Below are 19,860 nucleotides of genomic sequence, written 5' to 3' on the forward strand. Positions count from 1 at the left end.
GGAGCATTGTAAGCTAAACCTGTGACCCTGCCGTGCATGCGTCCGCGCAGCGGGCTTTGTTTGCATTGATGGTGATCCGGGGGCGAGCGCGCAGCATACGGTGTGAATGCCGCTAGTGTTGCCTGGGAGTTCTGCACACATGGGTCGCTCTGACAGATGTTAAATTACCCCCACACACACACACACACCGATCCTCCAGGCTGGCGGGCCAGAGGAGGCTGAGTGCCGGGGGGGAGGTCTGACCCCTCTCATCCTGTCTCTGCCTCTCCTTCACTGGGCCAGCAGCAGCTTTACGTCCAGCCCCAGGGCAAGACTTGGCTCTCCGGCCAAGACAAATATTGTAGGGAAGCAGGAGAGACCTGGGCAATTCAATAGACCAGCGTTTAGGTTTGCTCATGTGTCTAGATGTGTTTTCCGTGTGAGTGGGCGCATGTATGCAATGCGTGTGTGTGTTTGTGTATGTATGTATGACCATATAGATGTGTGTGTAATTTTCAGATACTCACTTTCATGGCCCAGAGTGACAGCTTACACTGTGCCACCTTCTCTAGCCGCCATCTGGGAGTCAGCCATGGGGCTGTCAACACTGTGCAGTTTGCGCTTCTCATTTGGCTGGATCCTAATGCGGACCAATGCAGCACATGTTACAAGATGTTATGTGATAGATTAAAACCTTAGGCAAACATATAGGAGAAGGTAGCTCGTTCTTAGCCTCTAGGGCTACACATGTCCATAAATATCTGATCTCTCTTACATATGTATGCATGATATTTTGTTCATATATGTTACCTGTGTCTTAACACCTTTCCTATGTTCTATTAACAGAGAACATCTTTTTTTCAAGCTATTAACTCAGGATGGCCTGTAAGTATAACATAAATACCAGCATTTACACTCGGTATTGAAAAACACCCTATCTTCTGTGGGTTGTGTGCTTATTAGGACATGTCAGTGTAAGATAATGGTTTATGGTAGCTTCCTACTGTTAGCAACATTAGCAACACACACGAGCAACATTAGCAACACACACGAGCAACATTAGCAGCACACACAAGCAACATTAGCAACACAGACAAGCAACATTAGCAGCACACACAAGCAACATTAGCAACACAGACAAGCAACATTAGCAGCACACACAAGCAACATTAGCAACACACACAAGCAACATTAGCAACACACACAAGCAACATTAGCAACACACACAAGCAACATTAGCAACACACACAACACAGCAACATTAGCAGCACACACAAACAACATTAGCAACACACACAACACAGCAACACACACAAGCAACATTAGCAACACACACAAGCAACTTTAGCAACACACACAAGATTGGAGGCAAGACTGCCACATTGCCACCTTCAAAGTAAAGCTCTTGATGAAAGGTTTAACAGACCACAAACTTTAAAAGGCCATACGGATATGCCTGATGCTAAGTTGTGTCTAATGCCTCCCCCCATTGACCCTACAGAGAGAGCAGGGCCCTCCTGGACCAATTGGAGAGATGGGGAAGCCTGGCCCATTTGTAAGTGCAGTCTTTACAAACTAAAGTACATGTAGTACATGTAAACCCAGGTTAGTGTTGGTTGAAATATTTATTCCTATATTGTGTGTGTGTGCACTTGAATAAGGGCATTCCAGGAGACCCGGGAGAGAGGGGGATACCTGGACGCAGAGGCGACATGGTAATGGTTCTTATAACGTCACATGGCACACAAAGAATCCAGAAATACCATTTGTGCTTGCACTTGTTGCTACATCACTTTCAGATGAAACAGCAAAAGGTGTTGGGTTTCGTATCTCAACGAAAGGTCAACATGTATAAAGTTTAAACCATGCTCTAAAATGGCCACATTTAGATGGGGGCATTACTGTCATGAGCATAAGCAATCGCATGCCGTGTGCTATGTGTTGTTGACTTGTAGAGATGAAATGTTCCAGTGTCCAGTGTGTTTGTTACAGGGCAGCTTTGGGCCTAAGGGAGTGTCTGGACGAGCAGGGAAATGGGGGAGAGATGGACAGCCTGGGCCTGATGGAACTCCAGGACCTCCAGGATTACATGGCTTAAAGGTGAGAGACAGCACCTGTGTTCTACAGGTATTTCCCCAACCTCCTATGTACCATGCAGGCAGTCAGATCCAAAGAGGTCAAATTCTCCCATATATTTTGAATACAGGATATCCAGTAGATATTCTATGCATAATGTGCACAAATGAATCCATTGTAGTGCTGACGGACACCTTTCTCCTCCATAATTCCAGGGTCCCAGGGGTGACAAAGGAGAGTGTGCCCCTACTGGAGAGACGGGGGAAGAGGTACGGGACTTCACAAGCAAAACCACTGACACTGTATTGTCATCCTTCCATAGATACATTTCCATCTATTCATCTTTGTGACATAACAAAATGGATAGCATGTCAGTAGCATGGTTAGTAGATGTTGGGAGATAAGAGGTTACTCAAAGACAAACTCTCTCTCTTAAAAACAGATGGTGGATCTATATATAACACACATGTTTTGTAATATATAGATGTAATCCTCTAAGTTAAACTGATGAGATTTATGGATCTTTGAACAGATAAATGAATGAAATTATTGATGCCTCCATTTTATATGTTTTTCTTCCAAAAACAGGGTTTCCCTGGTGCTCCAGGCCCTCGTGGCAATATAGGGAGAGAAGGAGAGAAGGTAACTGATCATGTAGTTCTCAGTACGAGTGAATTTAAGAGATATGTTTAAAAACACACATGCACTCTCCAAGGGGGTCATGCATTACCAAGTCTGAAATATATCGCCCCCATGTGGAAAGAAATGGAACATAAAAAGTTGTGAATGGGATTGTGTCCAATCTTTGTCTTTTCATGTACTTAGTATGGCTATGGCTGTTTGTATCTGATGCAATTTACCATTTGCATTAATACTTACATTGTAAGTATCAAATATTGGCATAGTAATACCATACTAGTTGAAAAAACTGGGTTACATTTGAGAAGAATGTGATGCATATATACTTCTGTGTTGAGAAGAAATGTTCCACATAGTGTATTGCACTGTTGTATTTCCTTGACTCTTTACCCTTTCATCAGGGACTGAAAATGAAAACATGAAGTGGTGAGTATTTTTGAGCTATGCTGTTTTGTTTTCCAGGGCTCCACAGGAGAACCAGGGTTACCAGGACCACTTGGTCCGCCTGTAAGTACAGCAGTAATACACAGATGTGTCAAAAAAGTGTAAACAACAGGTACTCATCTACAGGTACTTCGTACTTGATTAATTAATGAGTACATCTATCTGTATGTATAGTTACTAGATGAACATGATTTAGGGTTAGTAAAATGTAAAACAAAAAAAAAATCTCTTTCTGTCAGAAGTACACCATATTGTATAAAGTATAAACTTGTATCATACTTTGTTGGTTTATTAGTTTCATAAATCTGATAGAAATTATTTTTAGGCTTACCACTATGCATTAATTAACACATGTACATATCGATACTCTCATTTTCACCTAGGGACCCATTGGCAACAGAGGTGTTCAGGGGATTCCAGGGCTACCAGGACCTGAGGTGTGTAACTTGAACATTGTAACTCTAAATTGACTTTGAATTGTTTCTGATTTAATTGAATAATAACCTTTGCCCTTGGGCTATTTAATGTCTCTTATTTCCTGTGTCTCTTTAGGGTCTTCCTGGACGTAGTGGCAGATCAGGACCACCAGGAGCAGTGGTGAGCATACACTTGTTCAGTGTTTGTTATGACCGTGTATTCAGTCAATTCCTGAAGTAACACCTATTTATCCCCTTTAGCCAGAATAGATGTTAAGTCTATCTGTGTGTGTGTGTGTGTGTGTAACAGGGAGCCCCAGGAGTCACAGGCATGGTCGGAGCACAAGGAGTAAACGGCACAGAGGTGAGCTTTAAAATTCATTAGAATTAAAATTCCATAGCACATATAAAATGGTTTCTCAATAAGTGACTGCTCCTGTCTCATTACACTTCTAGGGTGATATTGGACCCACTGGCCCAATTGGTCGCAGAGGCCCGCTGGTATAGTATAGAATACAATCTGTTGTAATTTTCTTCTATTGCAAAATAATGTGTTGCTTATTTTTGCAAACTGCTGTAACCGTCAGCATCGGTGTCTTCTAGGGTCCTGTTGGTGCTGAGGGTTTTCGGGGACCTCCTGGCCCCAGAGGACCTCAAGTAGGTTGGCTTTAAAGATACACACTACATTTCATTCTTTCATAAAGATGCAGCTCACCAGATAGGAAGAAGAAGTCATGTTGACTTCAGATGTTTAGGTTTGCATTCTTTTAACTTTGGCCATCATATTCAGCATACACATGGTGCAATGAGTGTTAGGAGCTCAATATTGTCTATGCTATAGTTTTCCTCTAAAAAAGTGGTAGAGGCATTTTCTGTCCTCTATTCCAATTCTGGAAGCAGTCTATATACAGAGGGTCTATATACATTCAATGAGTGGAACATAAAGGTCATAGTTCCGAATAGTGGGGCAATGACCTAAATGACAGGTGATTAGCGTGACACCTGTTTATGACCTGAATTTGCCTGTTTATTATTCTGAGCATGGCCTGTATCAGAGCAAATTTCTCAGACTGTCTAAGTTGCCATGGTGACTATGGTAGGAAAAAAAGAGTTCTACCTTTGGTGTGCATAAAACCCAGGGTCACATCAAAATTAATATCGAATTAGTTAGCTGACTGCTATAACCTGTTGGTGTAGGGCCGTGCTCTCTTACATATTTTTTGTGTCTTGCACACTTTTGGTGTACACACAGCAGTTTGTTTTTCACAAAGTAGACCATTAGCGGCTGTATTCACTCAAGCATCCTCTGATGGGGGGTGTTAGCCCAGTGGTGAAGAGTGTTGCTGGGGAGCCAGTGGCAGCCATGTTATTGCCCTGCTATGGAGTCCTGGCCTCAGGAGCACACAATAGTGAGCTCCCCACGCTCTGTCTGTGGAGACCTCGTTAAAACAGAGCGCATGTGAAAACTCACCATAAACATCCCACTCTCCTCCTTTGTCCTTATACATTTCGTTCTTCTCCAGATGTTCTCACAAGAAATGTTGCCATGGGATCTTGGCAAATGATGAGGCCACAGAAACTGTAAAGCTGTGTAACCATGAGTTGGATGAAAGGAGATACGCCCTTTTAAAATGGACTCTGGGTAGAATCACCCTTTGCCTGCCAAGGATCTCTTTGTTTCTTGCAGTCAAAATGTTTTACCTAATGAGGAACCATATGTGGGTCAAGCTTCAGTCACCATATGAGAATAGACATTCATGAAGTTGAAGGATGTTTGAAGAAGTTTGGTGCAGTCATTCAATGCTGTTTTGCATTATATACCAAAATTCACCCTAGTTACCTCAGGACTCCGGAGCTGCATATAAGTATATTTATTAGACAAACAACAATTGCAATCGGGCTCACCCCCAGCACAAGGCTGAAAGTGAAGCCCTGATAAACACATCACGCAAGGTTTATATAGACAGAAATGTAGCGTTCAGTAGGGATAACCACGTGGTGGATCTCTGACGTCCGAGGCTTCCCTATATTGCAAGGATGGCGGTTTTGCACAAGGTCGGAAGAAGCTTATCACCTCTGGTCTAAACATGCTCTTGTACATATGCAGACTAAGTTAATATTCTAAGTTACACACGCAGAAACACAGAAAAGCCATGTTCCTGCTTACATAAGTACATGATTCATATTAGGTCATTAATAATACAAGGCATATATAAGTACTTGATTATTATATTCTTAAGTCATTAACAGTGTTTGGAAATTATCTCCATCAGAACCCACTATGCAAAATGTCATATTCTTGTTTATTCACAGGGATTGATTGGTTTGGATGGTCCTCAGGGTCTTAAAGGTGACATCGTAAGTAATTGCTATGCTATAAGTGCATTCTACATGTTGAGTAACAATGTTACCAACAACAATGTTAATACAATGTTAAAGCACATTGAGTTGCACATGTGCATTAAATGCGCTATATAAATAAAGTTGCCTTGCCTTGCCTAACGTCAGTGTTTCTCAAAAATGACCACTTTTTTAAATGACAGCAAAGCCTGCTGTCTATTTCTTTGTCTATATGACGGGGAGTGATAATCAGGTTAATCTGAATAGCAGGACTCTCATCATGAGACATGTTCTCTGTCTGTAGGGTCCAGATGGGCCAGTGGGTAACAGAGGACTGCAGGGCATCGAGGGCGCGATGGTGAGTAAGACAGAGAACACTCCTCCTGACCATAGTAAGTTCATCACTGCGTTTAGGAATGGCAAACATACTAGCTTACAGTAACCAGATATACGCCTTCAATTTATGGGCATGTTAAGGAACTGTAGTACATGATTACATATTTAAAAAATATAATCATTTTATTTATTGAATGGCTGAGCGACCTCTTGTCTTTTATAGTGTTATCTTACCACTCTCCACTGTATCTCTCTCGCACACGCGCACACACACACACATACACACACACACACTCCCGAGTGCAACCCAATACAACCTATGTTCTACCGAGGCCAAGTGCTTAAGCTTTCTACTTTTACATTTACAGTACATGATGGATTGCTCACATTTAACAGGCCCTGGTTTCAAGACGACCTCCTGTCCAATGAATACGTCAAAAATGTTGGAAACTTAAGTCAGATGACAAAAGTCCAACAATTGATTCATGACACATCACCACAACTACCAGATTACAGTCATACATGTGGCTTGCATCATACTGACTTTGGTAATCAAGCCTACTGACTCTTCACCTACTGGTAGTTACATACATAGATTGAGTAGCTGTTCTTTAACCTTGTCATTTATAGAAATAAATGGATATTTCTTCTGCTGATGGACCAAATTTGAAGTGTCAAAATGTTAACAGGAAAACACACATAAACAAATAATGGACCCACTGTGCACACTCTTTGAAGACTATCAATTAACGAGGATCTAGTGCGATGTTGTGGTTGAAAGACTCTTCACCTACTGGTAGTTACATACGTAGATTGAGGTGCTATTCTTTAACGTTATTTATAGAAATAAATGTTTTTTTTTTCAGGCTTTGTGAAGGGTAAAAATGACTTTCCTGGAAACATCTCTATTTTCTGTGGTATCATCTCTGTGTGACTCAGTGTCATAGGTGTTTTTGATGCTAAAAGCACATGCATCCCATTTCTGCAGACAGACGGCAAGCAGCCCGCCCATTTGTCGGATAGAAAAAAGGACAAATTGTTCACAAAACAATGTGGTCACCTCTCTGTGTCATTTTCTGGGGGAAGTGATGAAAGCCTATCCTCTCTTTTTCAGGGTGTGATAGGAACCACTGGTCAAAATGGCTTCCGAGGAGACCCGGTAAAATCTCTTGCCATCTTATGTTCGGTGGTTTCTCATAACAACATGATCTGGTGTGTGATGTACCCGACTAACTCCTCTTCCATAGGGCCCGAGGGGGGATGATGGAGACAAGGGGGATTCTGGACCTAAAGGAGACAAAGTAAAGATTCTGTTACACCGTATAGATAGATTTTCTCAGCAGAGACCTAAATCTAATCATTTATCACACCAGAGAGTGATACCTGTTGCTACTTTGCAGCAGTGGAGAGGTAAAATGTTATATGAGAGATAGCACACACTTAAGTCTGAAAGTAACTCCAAAGAGATCAGTGACACCAGAGCCAGACACCAGAACAATAGTCAGCATTTATGACTGGAATGGATCTGATATATTTTTCTTAAAGAGTTTTGCTCACATGATTACAAGTACTTGGCAGCTTGATCATTCCAGTGTTAAAAATGTCAAAACCAATACAGTCGCATAATATGGATGACCATGCAATAGCACTTTCTTTTTCTCTCTCTTCTCCTGGCTAGGGTCCTAATGGTGTCTCTGGTGTAATGGGACCTCAAGGAGAGAGGGGTCAGATTGGCCTTCTTGGCCCATCAGGTCAGAGAGGTCGACCGGGGTCGACAGGAAATCAGGTATGCGTAAAATCACCAATCAACAGGAGCAAGGCAAGGGCGCCTCTTGATCTTTTCTCACCCACATAAGTGAGACGATTAACCATGACACTCAACAGCTAAACAGATGGTTTTAACATGCAGCCTCTTCAACTGAGATTCAGACATGTGTTGAATGTGTGTTCACTTTAGTGATGATTGTGCATCTTTTCTCATCCAGGGTACAGAAGGGGAGGATGGCCTCCAGGGAGGTGTTGGGATGGAAGGCCCGAAGGTCAGCCTTGCTTCGTTGCTCATGAGTGATTTGCAGTAAATGTTTTTCTACCAAGCAATTGGGTATTTATTCTGATATGCTCCATTTTTATCCTGAGGTATCTTTCGTCAAGTTGGAAGAAGTATTTACTATTTGTCATCAGTGGCATTGAAAATGACACTCACTATACATTTCATCACTTATTCTTTATTTGACCCTAAGGGCATTAGAGGGACTCCTGGTCGTGATGGCGGTCGTGGATTGAAAGGACCCAAGGTAATATTTCTTGATTTTATATTCTCCTCAATATGACCATGTGCTGTACAGGCCGGTATTACCAGCCTTCTATGTGTGTTATGTATTTGCTTCACAATCAATCGCAAGTTATGTCATCTATTAAATAATCAAAGACTTCATCAAATCATCATCAAATTGACTTCTTGCTGCTAAAATTTCAGATGAAAATGCATTAAAGTTGACATACTTCCATTAACAGTCCTGTCCTTACTCTTTTCAGGGTCGAACAGGACAGAACGGTCCCGGAGGTGTACCCGGAATTCCTGTACGCCAACCTTCATTGAATTCTTCAAACCTATGCTTACATAAACGGGATGGGATTCCACCCATGGATCTTTCATCTGTTTCACCCAGAAGAGTTTCATTGACGAATGAGTCAAGACACCGTGCATTTTTTCAAGTTTATGTATTGTGCCCTCTCTTTACAGGGCTTGCGGGGTCTGCCAGGAATTGAAGGACCAGAAGGAAAGCCTGGTACACAGGTTCCCATTTTATAACTTAATATTCAGTCAATACCAATAACAAAAAACACATAATTTATGCTCATCTAAGCATGGCAGCATCTTTTGGTAATTGGGAATGATTTGATGTAATCAGATGAATTATTAACCTTAAAAAACTTTTTTCACATATGCATTTGGTTGTCATTGACAGGGAGCAGTAGGGTCTGTTGGCAGTCCCGGAGATAGAGGTCTCACTGTGAGTCTTTTGCTCTTTACCAAGATTGTGCACAAATGAGGAGGGCTTAGTTTACCAATACTACTGTAGACCTATGACTACTGGCATTGCTAAAGGAGCTCTTCAGAGGAGAGTGGAGGTTTGTTCAAATCTGAATATCCTCTTTGAAAACACAAATACCGGTATTTACTTTTAGTTGTAGTACTTGAGTAGTCTATGTTCAGTACATGATGTTTCACCTGTTTCATGGATGGTGTCAAAGTTGACATTATGGGAGGATCAAAATCCACAAATTCTTGATGTATGCTAGCCAACTATGAAGTAATGCTGATGGACCAAATTCGGAGTGTCAAAATGTCAACAAGAACACACACATAAACAGACAATGGCCTATTCATGGGATGACTGAAAGTCACCTGTTGCAGTCAGCAAGGGCAACACAATCCTAAGTATTTATGCATTCTCGTAAACAGGAGCAATAATGTTCAGACATGTTAATTACTGGTCAGCCAGAGTATCAGATGAACCTTTTATGCGGAGTTAACTACTAGCTCTGTTGCCACAGCTCATCTCTCCTCCTGTTTATAGGAGCACATAAATGTCAGCAAGTGACAAAATGGATGAGAGTGTGGGACAGAGCAGCGGTAAAAGTTAACAAGTTTGTAAATATCATCCTGAGGTCACAAAGAGTTTAATGGGGTCAATGTGTCTATCAGTTTGTGAAGCCAAAGGGAAGTGCTTTTTCAAGAATGCCCAGAACCTACACCGGTTCTCACATTATGCAGTGGAGGTCAGTGTGATCTTCTTTCAGTGTAATGTCTGACTAACTTTATATAATTATTCCGTTATATTTAGGGGCTCCGGGGATCAGTTGGAGAACCAGGACAAGGAGGACCTGCTGGTAGCCCAGTATGTTGACTTCTCAATCTTAGATTCTGATTACATATTTATCAACAACAACAACAGCAACACTGCCTTCCCCATTCTGATGAAATCCCCTTCACATTCCTAATTTCTAGATGATGATTGATGTCCACATATAACGCTATTAACTGATATTTAAAGTCGGTTAAGTTAGCCCTACATGAGCTGAAATATCAAGCAGAAATTAAATCTGCGCACCAAACATTCATTAGCCTGAGTCTGAGTAAAATGTAAAATAAACCATTTAAGAAGTAGCTTATGCAAGTTAGAATGTGTTTTGATGGGTTGTGTTTCTTTGTCTCTCTTTGTTCTCTATGATACATTTTTGGAAGGATTTATTATTGTATCTTCACAGGGTTCTCCTGGACATCCCGGACAAAATGGCTTTCCGGGTTCACCGGGTGAGAGGGTAGGTCCGACCACACAACTTAGGAAAGAAATGTTCATGATGTTTTCTTTTCAGTCTAATCACTGATGCAGTGATTTCACTTATTTATGACTGCCACTACGCCACCAGCACTTGTGGTGTGTTGTCATATAGTACTTGTCAAAGGTTGTTTTTTTCTCCTCCTTCTGCCACTTTATTTTTCACCAATTGTTGGTCAGCGATATCATATACTTACACTTCACCAATCCACATGAAACTTGGTATGGTTGTAGCCCCACATGGCTAATATAGAATAGAAGGTTTGTGTCCCTAGGTGTGCGTTTCTCTTTGTGCTAACGGTCCCTGAAGTCGGGTAGGGTCAAAGCATTGTCTGGACAATAGCTCGAAAATAGTTTTGTTTATGATTTGTGGAGTGGCGCCACCTAGTGAATAATGTTCAAAGAGAAAATGTAGCCAGTATCTTGTGATGTAAAGGCTCAAACTTCAGGAACTTTGACACCCTGCATCACTACCACATTCTTTGGATGCACACAATTTTGTGACATTTTGTCCATAGGGGGTGCTGGAACTGACACATTTCAGTATCTCAAGAACCACTTAAGCTACAATTTTGAAATTTGGTATTCTTACACTTGGCTACATTTGCTCACATCTCCTAAAGTTCCATTTGGCTCACTCAACAAAATCGTTGCTAACGGCCAATCAAAATTCAGCAGCCAATACAAATTTTGTAGGCTTAAGGAGGCTATTTACCCAATTTCAAACATATCAGCCATAAGATGTTATTACAACAAGCTACAACATGTTTCCTCTGTTCCTCTCACGTGGTTTGGTCATATTCAAAATTCATTTTGTCTTTAAATCCTTACATAACATTTCCAAAATTCAGATGGTCCTCTTTGACCTGCTGAGGCCACATTCTGCTTGGACCCCGATGATCGCTGGTTGTGGCTATATTTAAACGTATTGTTATGATAGTGAATAACCCTGTCCTGTAATAAATGTTGATACTTGTATGCCTATATGTAGCATTTACTCTACATTTAGTAATGTATTTAGTATTATATTCAATGCTCATTCATGCTCATATTCACTAGACAGTTCTCAGAACCACAAATCGCAACTCACTATAATAAACATTTTAGTCTATTGTTGCCAGAAACGTAATCATTCAAGATAACACACTTTTAAATGAATGGAAAATATCATGTAATTTCATTTAATTGTTGCTCATCCTCTTTCTTTCTGTGGCAGTCATATTGTGCGCCGCTATGTTGTATGTCTAGTTCGTTTTTTGGATTCAAAATAATTTTGAGCTCATTTGGAAATTCACAATACTTGGGCAAACGTCTTTTTAGATTCTGGCCACAACATTTAGCTCTACTCAAGACAGTCATATGTGTCATATGTCATATATATACAGTATATTTTTTTTTGTAATGAATATTTACTTTCTGTTGGTTTGAACTACAGGGTTTTTCTGGGAAGCCTGGTTCAGATGGACCTCAGGGGCCTATAGGCATGTATGTAAGTGTTACCTGTCCAGCTAGACACAAGGTGTTGACATGCATTATTGTTTGAGTCCTTGTTTGTGACATTTTTAATAATTGTGATAAATTTGGTTCATTTTTCATTACCATGATGCAATTTCATTGACTTATTGATTTTTTTTCATGAACTTATGACCGATTCATCTGACACAGTAAATGTCTGTATGCACAAATATCACAGCCTATGGGTGTCTAAAGAGATAATCTTCTCACAGGGATACCCAGGAGCTTTTGGTCTACGTGGACTACCAGGTCACATAGGCCAAAGGGTGAGAAATGACCTTCATTGTTCTTGTTCTTCATTCTGTTCTATGTTTTTTATACTGATTTTCAGAGTCCAGTAAGTATTAGCATTAATACAATAAAGCATTTACATTGCCAAAGCTCACACAGAGATTATTATTGATGATTATGAATAAACATTAATTGGCATTGTATGTCAGTTTCACATATTGCGTTGTATCACAGCAGCTCCCATGTCACTTGTTGTCCCTCAGGGGGACCAAGGTGTAAGAGGCCATGTTGGACAGCCTGGCAAGAGTGGACCTCCAGTATGTCAAATATCAGAGTACACCCTTACAGATGATCATACCGCTAATAGCTAATCAAATGTTTTATGTTATTTAACATTATGTTGGTGATTTCCTGAGATCATTAATAAAATGTGCATTCTCCAGGGTTTATCTGGGCCCGGTGGTGAAGCAGGGTCTCGGGGACCTCAGGTGAGTGAATTGCCATAAAAAACTGTTGTTGTTTTGCAGACTGCTTCATCAGGTGCAACCTGAGCAAAAACAAAGCCTGTTATTTCTGACTCTCATGCAGGGCCACCAGGGAGAGCCAGGGCCCAGGGGAGTTCAGGGTGTACCTGTGAGTAGCTCAGTTCCGTGCATTGCATCAGATTGATGCAACTGGGTGCCAACGTTTCAATAAGACATGACAGACTATAGTCCAGCAGCGCCATTCATTGCCACCTTCATAAACAATGTATCAGAAGACAGTGGATCATAATGTAATCATAATGTAAAGGCCTACCCACCCAATGTATAATTCTCTGAACATTGTGAATGTGTCCAGTGTTCAGTCTGAGCAGGTTTCAGACAACTCCTTCAAAACACAAAATCCTAAAAATCCTATCCTCTGTACATGTATCTGCTCTCCGGGTTGTAGGGTCCTCCTGGCCTGCCAGGTACTGTGGGAATGATGGGGAAAGGAGGTCCTCCAGGATCCCCAGGGCCCCTGGGAGCGCCTGGGCCAGAAGGACCTGTTGGATTGCTAGTGAGTGGGTATTACACAACTCTCTGCTGTCACTACACTTTCCTCACGTCTCAGTGGTATCAATTATATATGCACTGGTATTATAGCTCCACTCAGGTGGTATAACATGGTTCCAGAAATAACAATGTATCAGTTTCCTTTTGGAGGGAACGCTCATACAATATGAATGAGTTCACTGTACTGAAAGTCACTTTAAATTATGATGACTCCTATACTGTAGTGAGTATAGGGAGACATTGAGTTGTACCATAATGCAGTAACTTGCAGTCTTTGACTCATTCAGCCTCAGTTCTTTAAATAATTGCATCTAATCCATGGTCTCGTAGGGTAAAGCAGGCATTGATGGACTGATGGGACAAACAGGGGAAAAGGGTGAAAGGGTAAGTCTGTCTATAAGTTCCCAAGTAGGTTGTATTTTTATAAAATGTGTAATAAAATGGCAGTTACACCAAGATTATTGAATAATGGTCTATGAATTAGCAATACTAATCTGTAGTGAGAGTTCAATTATGTGCAATTATGCAATCAATTATGTGAACAACTCTTCCACAGGGAATGTTGGGACCTCCTGGAGACGCTGGTCCTACTGGTCTGGACGGTCAACAGGTCAGTGAGGTCTATTCCTGACTCAGAGACGAATCAGATAATATTTTTCTTAAACAGCTGTAGCAGCCATGTAATAGCTGCCAATGATGTCATGTATTTTTTTTCATTCTTAATGTAATAAAAGATGATAAAGTAATAACTTACCAATAATGTAAAAAAGGTTCTGAACCAATCGGCACCATTTATTACATTTTATTTTCTTCGTATTTTTTAAACCCAGCTAATAATATAATCACCAGACAATAATGTATTAACCTATTACAGTATGGGCAATACGTTATCACGTTATTGGTTTTGAAATTGTATTACATTATTGGTAATATATTACATTATCAGCTTTTATTACATTAAGAACGAAAATGGTGGTTACTATATTATTGGCTGCTACAACACCCATCTGCTATCTACAGAGAAAAATATAGCTACAATGTAAACACTATGTTTATTATGCAATGCATGTAGATTACCTTGCATCTCATTGTATTTTGCCTCAATCTAGTGTTTTATGTTACTTCACGTTGCATGGTAACAGCAGTTAAAGTTATGTTTCATAGGGCCTTCCGGGTCGTGCTGGAGAAGAGGGGCCACCAGGACAAAAAGGCGAGCAGGTAGGGGGAATTTATTCACTCATTACTAAACTGAAAATCACACTGTCAGTCGTTGTAATAGACTGTTTCAGACATATCCACCTGTTTTATCACAATGTTCTGGAACCATGTAATCAGTTAAACAGTTGGGTTATATTCTATACTTGTGTGGTTTTCACCTTAATGAATGAATCATAGGGAGACCCTGGCCCATTGGGAAGGCCTGGAACTCTGGGACCTCCTGGAGATCGTGGGCTAGAGGGCATCCAAGGCCATCTGGGAGAGCCAGGACCGCGGGGGAAAGAGGTCAGCTTTGTTTCCCTTCCCACATTTCCTTAGTGTCCTGATGATCATTCCATCACACCATAACTGCTGCCTGTTACTGCACTACTGTGTCTGATGATTTTGTGTTATAGGGAGCTGCTGGTGTTCCTGGCCATATAGGGGAACGAGGTCCAAAAGGAAAAAAAGTAAATATTGCGTAAAGTATTGTATTAGATGTATAAGAATGGTAGTTGTTTTATTGGACATGTAGTTTGTTTCCATCTGTGTATGTCTTAAGGCATTTATTGAATGAGGCTGCTTAACTGTTTTCACTTTCAGCGTTCAACGTGTTTGTTTTTATTCTGTTATCAAACAAATAGTTTAATGTCTTCCTTCTTGTACAACATAAAATCTATGTCCGGTTCTGTTTTATTGTTTTTGACTTGTTTTGTTTCATGTATTTCGCTTTTCCCATGATGACCTTCAGTAAAAATGTTGAAAGTGTGACCGTCTACAGTATAAAAATATTGACATGGCCCTGACTATGGTCATGTCTCTTATCTCAAGGGGGATTCAGGGACACAAGGATTTCCTGGTTTGCCTGGGTTTTCAGGAGTGTTTGGGGTAAAAGGAGAGAGGGGCATTAAAGGAGACAAGGGCCACGCGGGACTGCTTGTGAGTAATTCAAGATTAACACTTAGATTTAATCTAAACTACACACATCTTAATACAAACAGTTATGTTTATGCCAAAATGTGTGATGCATTGTTCTACAGGGTGAGGTTGGGTTCATGGGGGAAAGGGGACCATCAGGCTTGGCAGGACTAGAGGTTGGTTTTATTTGGATCGCTGACTGCTTCATATCATGAATGACGATTAATGATTACCATCTATGGTTGTAGGCTAGGATAATATTTAAGGCTGTCTAATGAGATTTGTCTTACAAGATTTGCTTCAACCTGCAGGGTGTTACAGGTCCTAGGGGGTCACCAGGGCCTGATGGACCTCCAGGGCAGAAGGTATCCCACACACTAGCAAATGCATTTTCAGCACATATCTTCCTCTGTTCCTTTGTTGCTACTAAACAAATGTAATGATGTATTCTTGTTTAGGGGGACACAGGATCAAGAGGTGTAACTGGTATCATTGGGGATTTAGGTCAACAGGTATTGCTTCTCTTTTTTTACATAATTATCTAATAATTTAAATTAATGCAGAGAAATTAAAAATGGGAAATGTCCAGGGGTTTTGTCTGATGTCAAGATGTTACAACACAGTTACCACTAGTGTCTTATCTGTTCTTATCCTATCTGTTGTACTCTCTATTGTAAAGGGGCCATCAGGGAACAGGGGGATAAAAGGGAACACTGGTAGCCCAGGACCAAAGGTAAGAATGCTAATAGGGAAAAGGCAGCATGTATATGATCTCTATATGTATGTCATGACATGGCAAAATAATGTTATATTAAAACTGTGTTAGTTAACTTCATCTTTTAGTTCATATAAACGGTAGAATGTCATTTTAACACAGCTATGCTGTCATAGGGTCTGATTGGGCGACCAGGGCAACATGGCGCACTTGGCCCAAAGGGTTTCTCTGGATCGGAAGGGACTCGAGGCGAAACAGGGGAGAAAGGGGAGCCAGGAGAGATGGTAATGGGCATCTATCAGCTGCTCTGCTATTAATCTGTCTGATGGAGTAGAAACCCAGCGTCTTAATGCAGTGTGGCTATTGTGTCCATGTTCAGGGACCAGAGGGTTTACCTGGATTGAGTGGATCTCAAGGACCTCCTGGATTAGAGGTACTAAATATCTCATTACACATCAGGTCAGAAGGCCAGAAGAGTGTTTTCACAGGCAATTACCTGTTTTGTAGCTATTGAAATAGGTTGCATCGCGGTGGCAGTAAAGGAATCGTTCAATTATATCCCAACAGTATGCAATCAAAACACCGTTATATCAGATATTATCTTCAGATTTGAAATAAAAGTGGTGTGTGACTGTAAAATTACCCTCTTGTAGGGAACTCCAGGTGAGATAGGGGCTGACGGACCAATTGGTCCTCCAGGACCTCAGGCAAGTACATTTCATCAGTAATGAGCTCGCTCATATCACTTATATCCCTTGGACCACAGAAGTGGCACTAATGCAGAATGATTAACAGGAAATCTACTGACACTTCTAGGGACGGAAAGGCCAAACAGGACCTGAGGGCAGACAAGGTCTGAAAGGACAAAAGGTGACAAAACACGGCCTTTCTACCGTCTGTTTTAATCTCTTGTCAAAGGGGAATCATTAGTGTATCCTTCCAGGTGCACGTATTGTCAGGATTATCACTTATCCTCAAGGATTACTTTAACAACAGCAACTGAGCAATATGATGGTACATAGGTCCATAACATTATATGTACACTGACTTTCAGGGTAAAGATGGTAGAGATGGACGGCCAGGAAAAACGGGTCATGGTGGACCATGGGTAAGAGAAGACAGCATTCATCACAGCATCTCGCCTTGTATGCAAGACAGTGCTATCACAGCTTCATTCTATCACAATATCTTGTCTTTTATGCAAGACAGTGCTATCACCGCTTCATTCTATCACAATATCTTGTCTTGTATGCAAGACAGTGCTATCACTGCTTCATTCTATCACAATATCTTGTGTTGTATGCAATGAAAATGTTTAACCTTTCTCCAAGGGGAAAAGGGGTACAGCTGGAGACAGAGGCCTCAGAGGGATACCGGGGGGAAAGGTAGGACACATTAAAGGAAGTCCTTGGAACTTTTTATTTAAGCAGATGCAAAAAATATGATTTTCACTGCATGAAGAAAGTCCATGTTCACATCAGCCAGGTTCAGGCAGTAGGTGGTCCGTGCAGTTCTGCTGGCATTTTAGTTTGCATATAATCCTCAGTGGGTTTGAGGATTCAGTGGCCGCTGAGCATTTAAATCTGTTATTGCCCAAGGTGCTGCTGTGACCTCAATAACACAACGCGCTTTGTAAGTGGTCCCTAAGCCTCTATGCATATCTAATATATTTCAACCTATGAGACGAGATTCTGTTGTTCTCCTCTGGGTCAAATAAAGACAGACAAAGTAGGATAGTAAATTATGCAAAACGAAAAGTACCATGGTATTATCTCATACTGTTACAGGATGTCCTGCGTCATCTCATCCTTTGTTGGTTTGAGAATACAGCATTACAATGAACAAACATACAGATATTAAAGTTGGTTCATTTTTGAAAATACTTATGCCTAAGATACAGGGATGTGTTAAAGGGTGGACATGGTTATGAACAATGCCAACATGAATAAACCATCTGCTTTGATGACCATGTTATGTACAGGGTAAACAGGGAGACATGGGGAAGACTGGACCTCCAGGAAGACAAGGACCTTACGTAAGTAATACACAGTACGTGTATGTTGTCATGAAGTGCAGGTACATACCGCAGTGTCATAAAAGTCCAAACCCAAATTTCGCCACTGTTAAATACAGGTAATTGGAAGAGGAAAAAACTGATATACTATATAATTATACTACTGTAATTATACTAAACTGTAATTATGGAGAAGTATGAAATGCATTTGTCCCTTTTTATCCAAATCTCTTTTCCTCTCTGGTATTAGGGTACACCAGGCATCCGTGGTGAGAAGGGAGGGAGTGGAAAGAAGGGTGTGGAGGTATGACCAGGACATAACTACACTCATCCAAGAATTATTTGCATTTTCATATGACCTATTCACACACCCTTTTTTCTGAAGGGAGAGAAGGGGATGATGGGCCTGCTAGGTCCTCCAGGCGGTCAGGGACTGGAGGTACCGCAGCACTATATTAAATATTTAAATCGAACATGATCATTGAGAGTAAATATTTGCTTGTGGCATATCATGGCATATTGTAGAACGTTTTATATATATATATATATATATATATATATATATATATATATATATATATTCAGGTAAACCTTTGCTCCTCTGATACTGAGACATCTTCTCTCAGGGAAGGCGGGGCCTTCTGGGTAATGCTGGACAGGGTGGGTCCAAAGGAGAGCAGGTACTGGGCTGTTCTTGCTGTCAAGACATTTTATGATTTCATATCACATTTACAATTAGTGTCAATCAATTTCTGTGTTGAATTCGCTGTGTTTCTCTTTCAGGGGAATATTGGCCCCCCTGGAAGAAGGGGAGACCCAGGTCTGCCTGGCATGCCTGTAAGATTGTTGTACATATTCAACACATTATCAATTTGAGACATTTTTACCTCAACGTTTGTCCAGTTTTATTGGTGGCAGAGCTGATTTGTACTGATCTGAAGTGTCTCTTTCTCTTAACTACAGGGGTTGTTTGGTGAAAAGGTATGCCTTCACTCTCATCAATAGATAAAATGGATCAAAACTGGGGCACCATTGTACCACCTTATGCAGAGATGCAAGATGCAGTTATAGATTTAGATATTGATGCATCTATGCATATAGAATAGATGCAGTTTCTTCCATTAGTCAACTGATGAAAAATTACAAATAACCTTATCCATGCACTTAAAAATACCTTTAGGGTAGACTATGCATACTTACATGTACAATACATGTTTCACCATATACATGTATTGTTGGTAAAAAAAAAGTTTTTGTGTTCCACAGGGTCTAAAAGGGTATATAGGACAACAAGGCGCAAAGGGGAGAAGAGGATCACCTGTGAGTACATATCCTGTTGTCATCATGTATCCTCTGTATGGATCATATTAATGTGTAAAGTGTGTGGGGTTTTCCTTTTCTTTTTTCATCTAGGGGCTACCAGGAGCTCCAGGACCCCCTGGGATGTCTTTGAACTTCACAGTAACACAACTGAAGGCATGTCAAGTGCTTTTAGCTTTCATTTGTGATTGAAAAATGATGAGGCCAGTCCAACTTGAGCACAGAGAACTGTTTAACTGGCATTTAAACACCATGTCGATAATCACAGTTTAACACAGATTGGAGTGGCAAAGAAACTCCAATGTGTTATGTACTTCAATCAGTGAGGTTGTTAAAAAGT

General features: G+C 40.8%; 2 protein-coding genes and 3 long non-coding RNA genes across 6 annotated transcripts; all 5 read left to right on the plus strand.

The window, feature by feature from the left end:
• Positions 1-795: 795 nt before the first annotated feature.
• Positions 796-3,348, plus strand: LOC116221001 (collagen alpha-1(XII) chain-like). 2 transcript variants are annotated; one of them, XR_006152474.1, is made up of 5 exons: positions 796-864; positions 1,481-1,694; positions 1,972-2,079; positions 2,271-2,324; positions 2,644-3,348. XR_006152474.1 is itself a non-coding variant. In XM_042708145.1 (3 exons), the coding sequence occupies exons 1-3, from the start codon at positions 1,942-1,944 to the stop codon at positions 2,746-2,748; spliced, it is 297 nt and encodes a 98-aa protein (XP_042564079.1). In that variant the 5' UTR covers positions 1,908-1,941; the 3' UTR covers positions 2,749-3,348. The 2 variants fall into 2 exon arrangements, 1 of the variants encoding a protein (XP_042564079.1); XM_042708145.1 differs by lacking the exons at positions 796-864; positions 1,481-1,694 and having other exon boundaries at positions 1,908-2,079.
• Positions 3,349-6,204: 2,856 nt separating this feature from the next.
• LOC116221002 lies at positions 6,205-8,001 on the plus strand. The gene is made up of 3 exons (XR_004163963.2): positions 6,205-6,252; positions 7,345-7,389; positions 7,478-8,001. It is a non-coding gene; the product is annotated as an uncharacterized LOC116221002 (long non-coding RNA).
• Positions 8,002-12,007: 4,006 nt separating this feature from the next.
• LOC122133000 lies at positions 12,008-12,645 on the plus strand. Its single transcript, XR_006152481.1, has 3 exons — positions 12,008-12,062; positions 12,301-12,354; positions 12,583-12,645. It is a non-coding gene; the product is annotated as an uncharacterized LOC122133000 (long non-coding RNA).
• A 132-nt stretch (positions 12,646-12,777) lies between these two features.
• Positions 12,778-17,295, plus strand: LOC105889898 (collagen alpha-1(IX) chain-like). Its single transcript, XM_042708172.1, has 15 exons — positions 12,778-12,952; positions 13,253-13,360; positions 13,687-13,740; positions 13,913-13,966; positions 14,521-14,574; positions 14,752-14,859; positions 14,970-15,023; positions 15,385-15,492; positions 15,594-15,647; positions 15,783-15,836; positions 15,930-15,983; positions 16,151-16,204; positions 16,363-16,470; positions 16,566-17,056; positions 17,241-17,295. The coding sequence occupies exons 1-14, from the start codon at positions 12,902-12,904 to the stop codon at positions 16,698-16,700; spliced, it is 1,050 nt and encodes a 349-aa protein (XP_042564106.1). The 5' UTR covers positions 12,778-12,901; the 3' UTR covers positions 16,701-17,056; positions 17,241-17,295.
• Positions 17,296-18,983: 1,688 nt separating this feature from the next.
• LOC116221003 lies at positions 18,984-19,721 on the plus strand. The gene is made up of 3 exons (XR_004163964.2): positions 18,984-19,037; positions 19,164-19,181; positions 19,467-19,721. It is a non-coding gene; the product is annotated as an uncharacterized LOC116221003 (long non-coding RNA).
• The last annotated feature ends 139 nt before the right edge of the window (positions 19,722-19,860 follow it).

Source organism: Clupea harengus, chromosome 7, assembly GCF_900700415.2.
Source record: "Clupea harengus chromosome 7, Ch_v2.0.2, whole genome shotgun sequence".
NCBI lineage: Eukaryota > Metazoa > Chordata > Actinopteri > Clupeiformes > Clupeidae > Clupea > Clupea harengus.

Bases quoted from the DNA above. Each gene is read 5' to 3' on its own strand.
- LOC116221001 (XM_042708145.1), top strand. From the start codon at position 1,942: ATGTTCCAGTGTCCAGTGTGTTTGTTACAGGGCAGCTTTGGGCCTAAG. The intron at 2,080-2,270 runs GTGAGAGACAGC...CCATAATTCCAG, and splicing joins CAGGATTACATGGCTTAAAG to GGTCCCAGGGGTGACAAAGG. The intron at 2,325-2,643 runs GTACGGGACTTC...TTCCAAAAACAG, and splicing joins CTGGAGAGACGGGGGAAGAG to GGTTTCCCTGGTGCTCCAGG.
- LOC105889898 (XM_042708172.1), top strand. From the start codon at position 12,902: ATGCAGGGCCACCAGGGAGAGCCAGGGCCCAGGGGAGTTCAGGGTGTA. The intron at 13,967-14,520 runs GTCAGTGAGGTC...TATGTTTCATAG, and splicing joins CTGGTCTGGACGGTCAACAG to GGCCTTCCGGGTCGTGCTGG. The intron at 15,837-15,929 runs GTATCCCACACA...ATTCTTGTTTAG, and splicing joins ATGGACCTCCAGGGCAGAAG to GGGGACACAGGATCAAGAGG.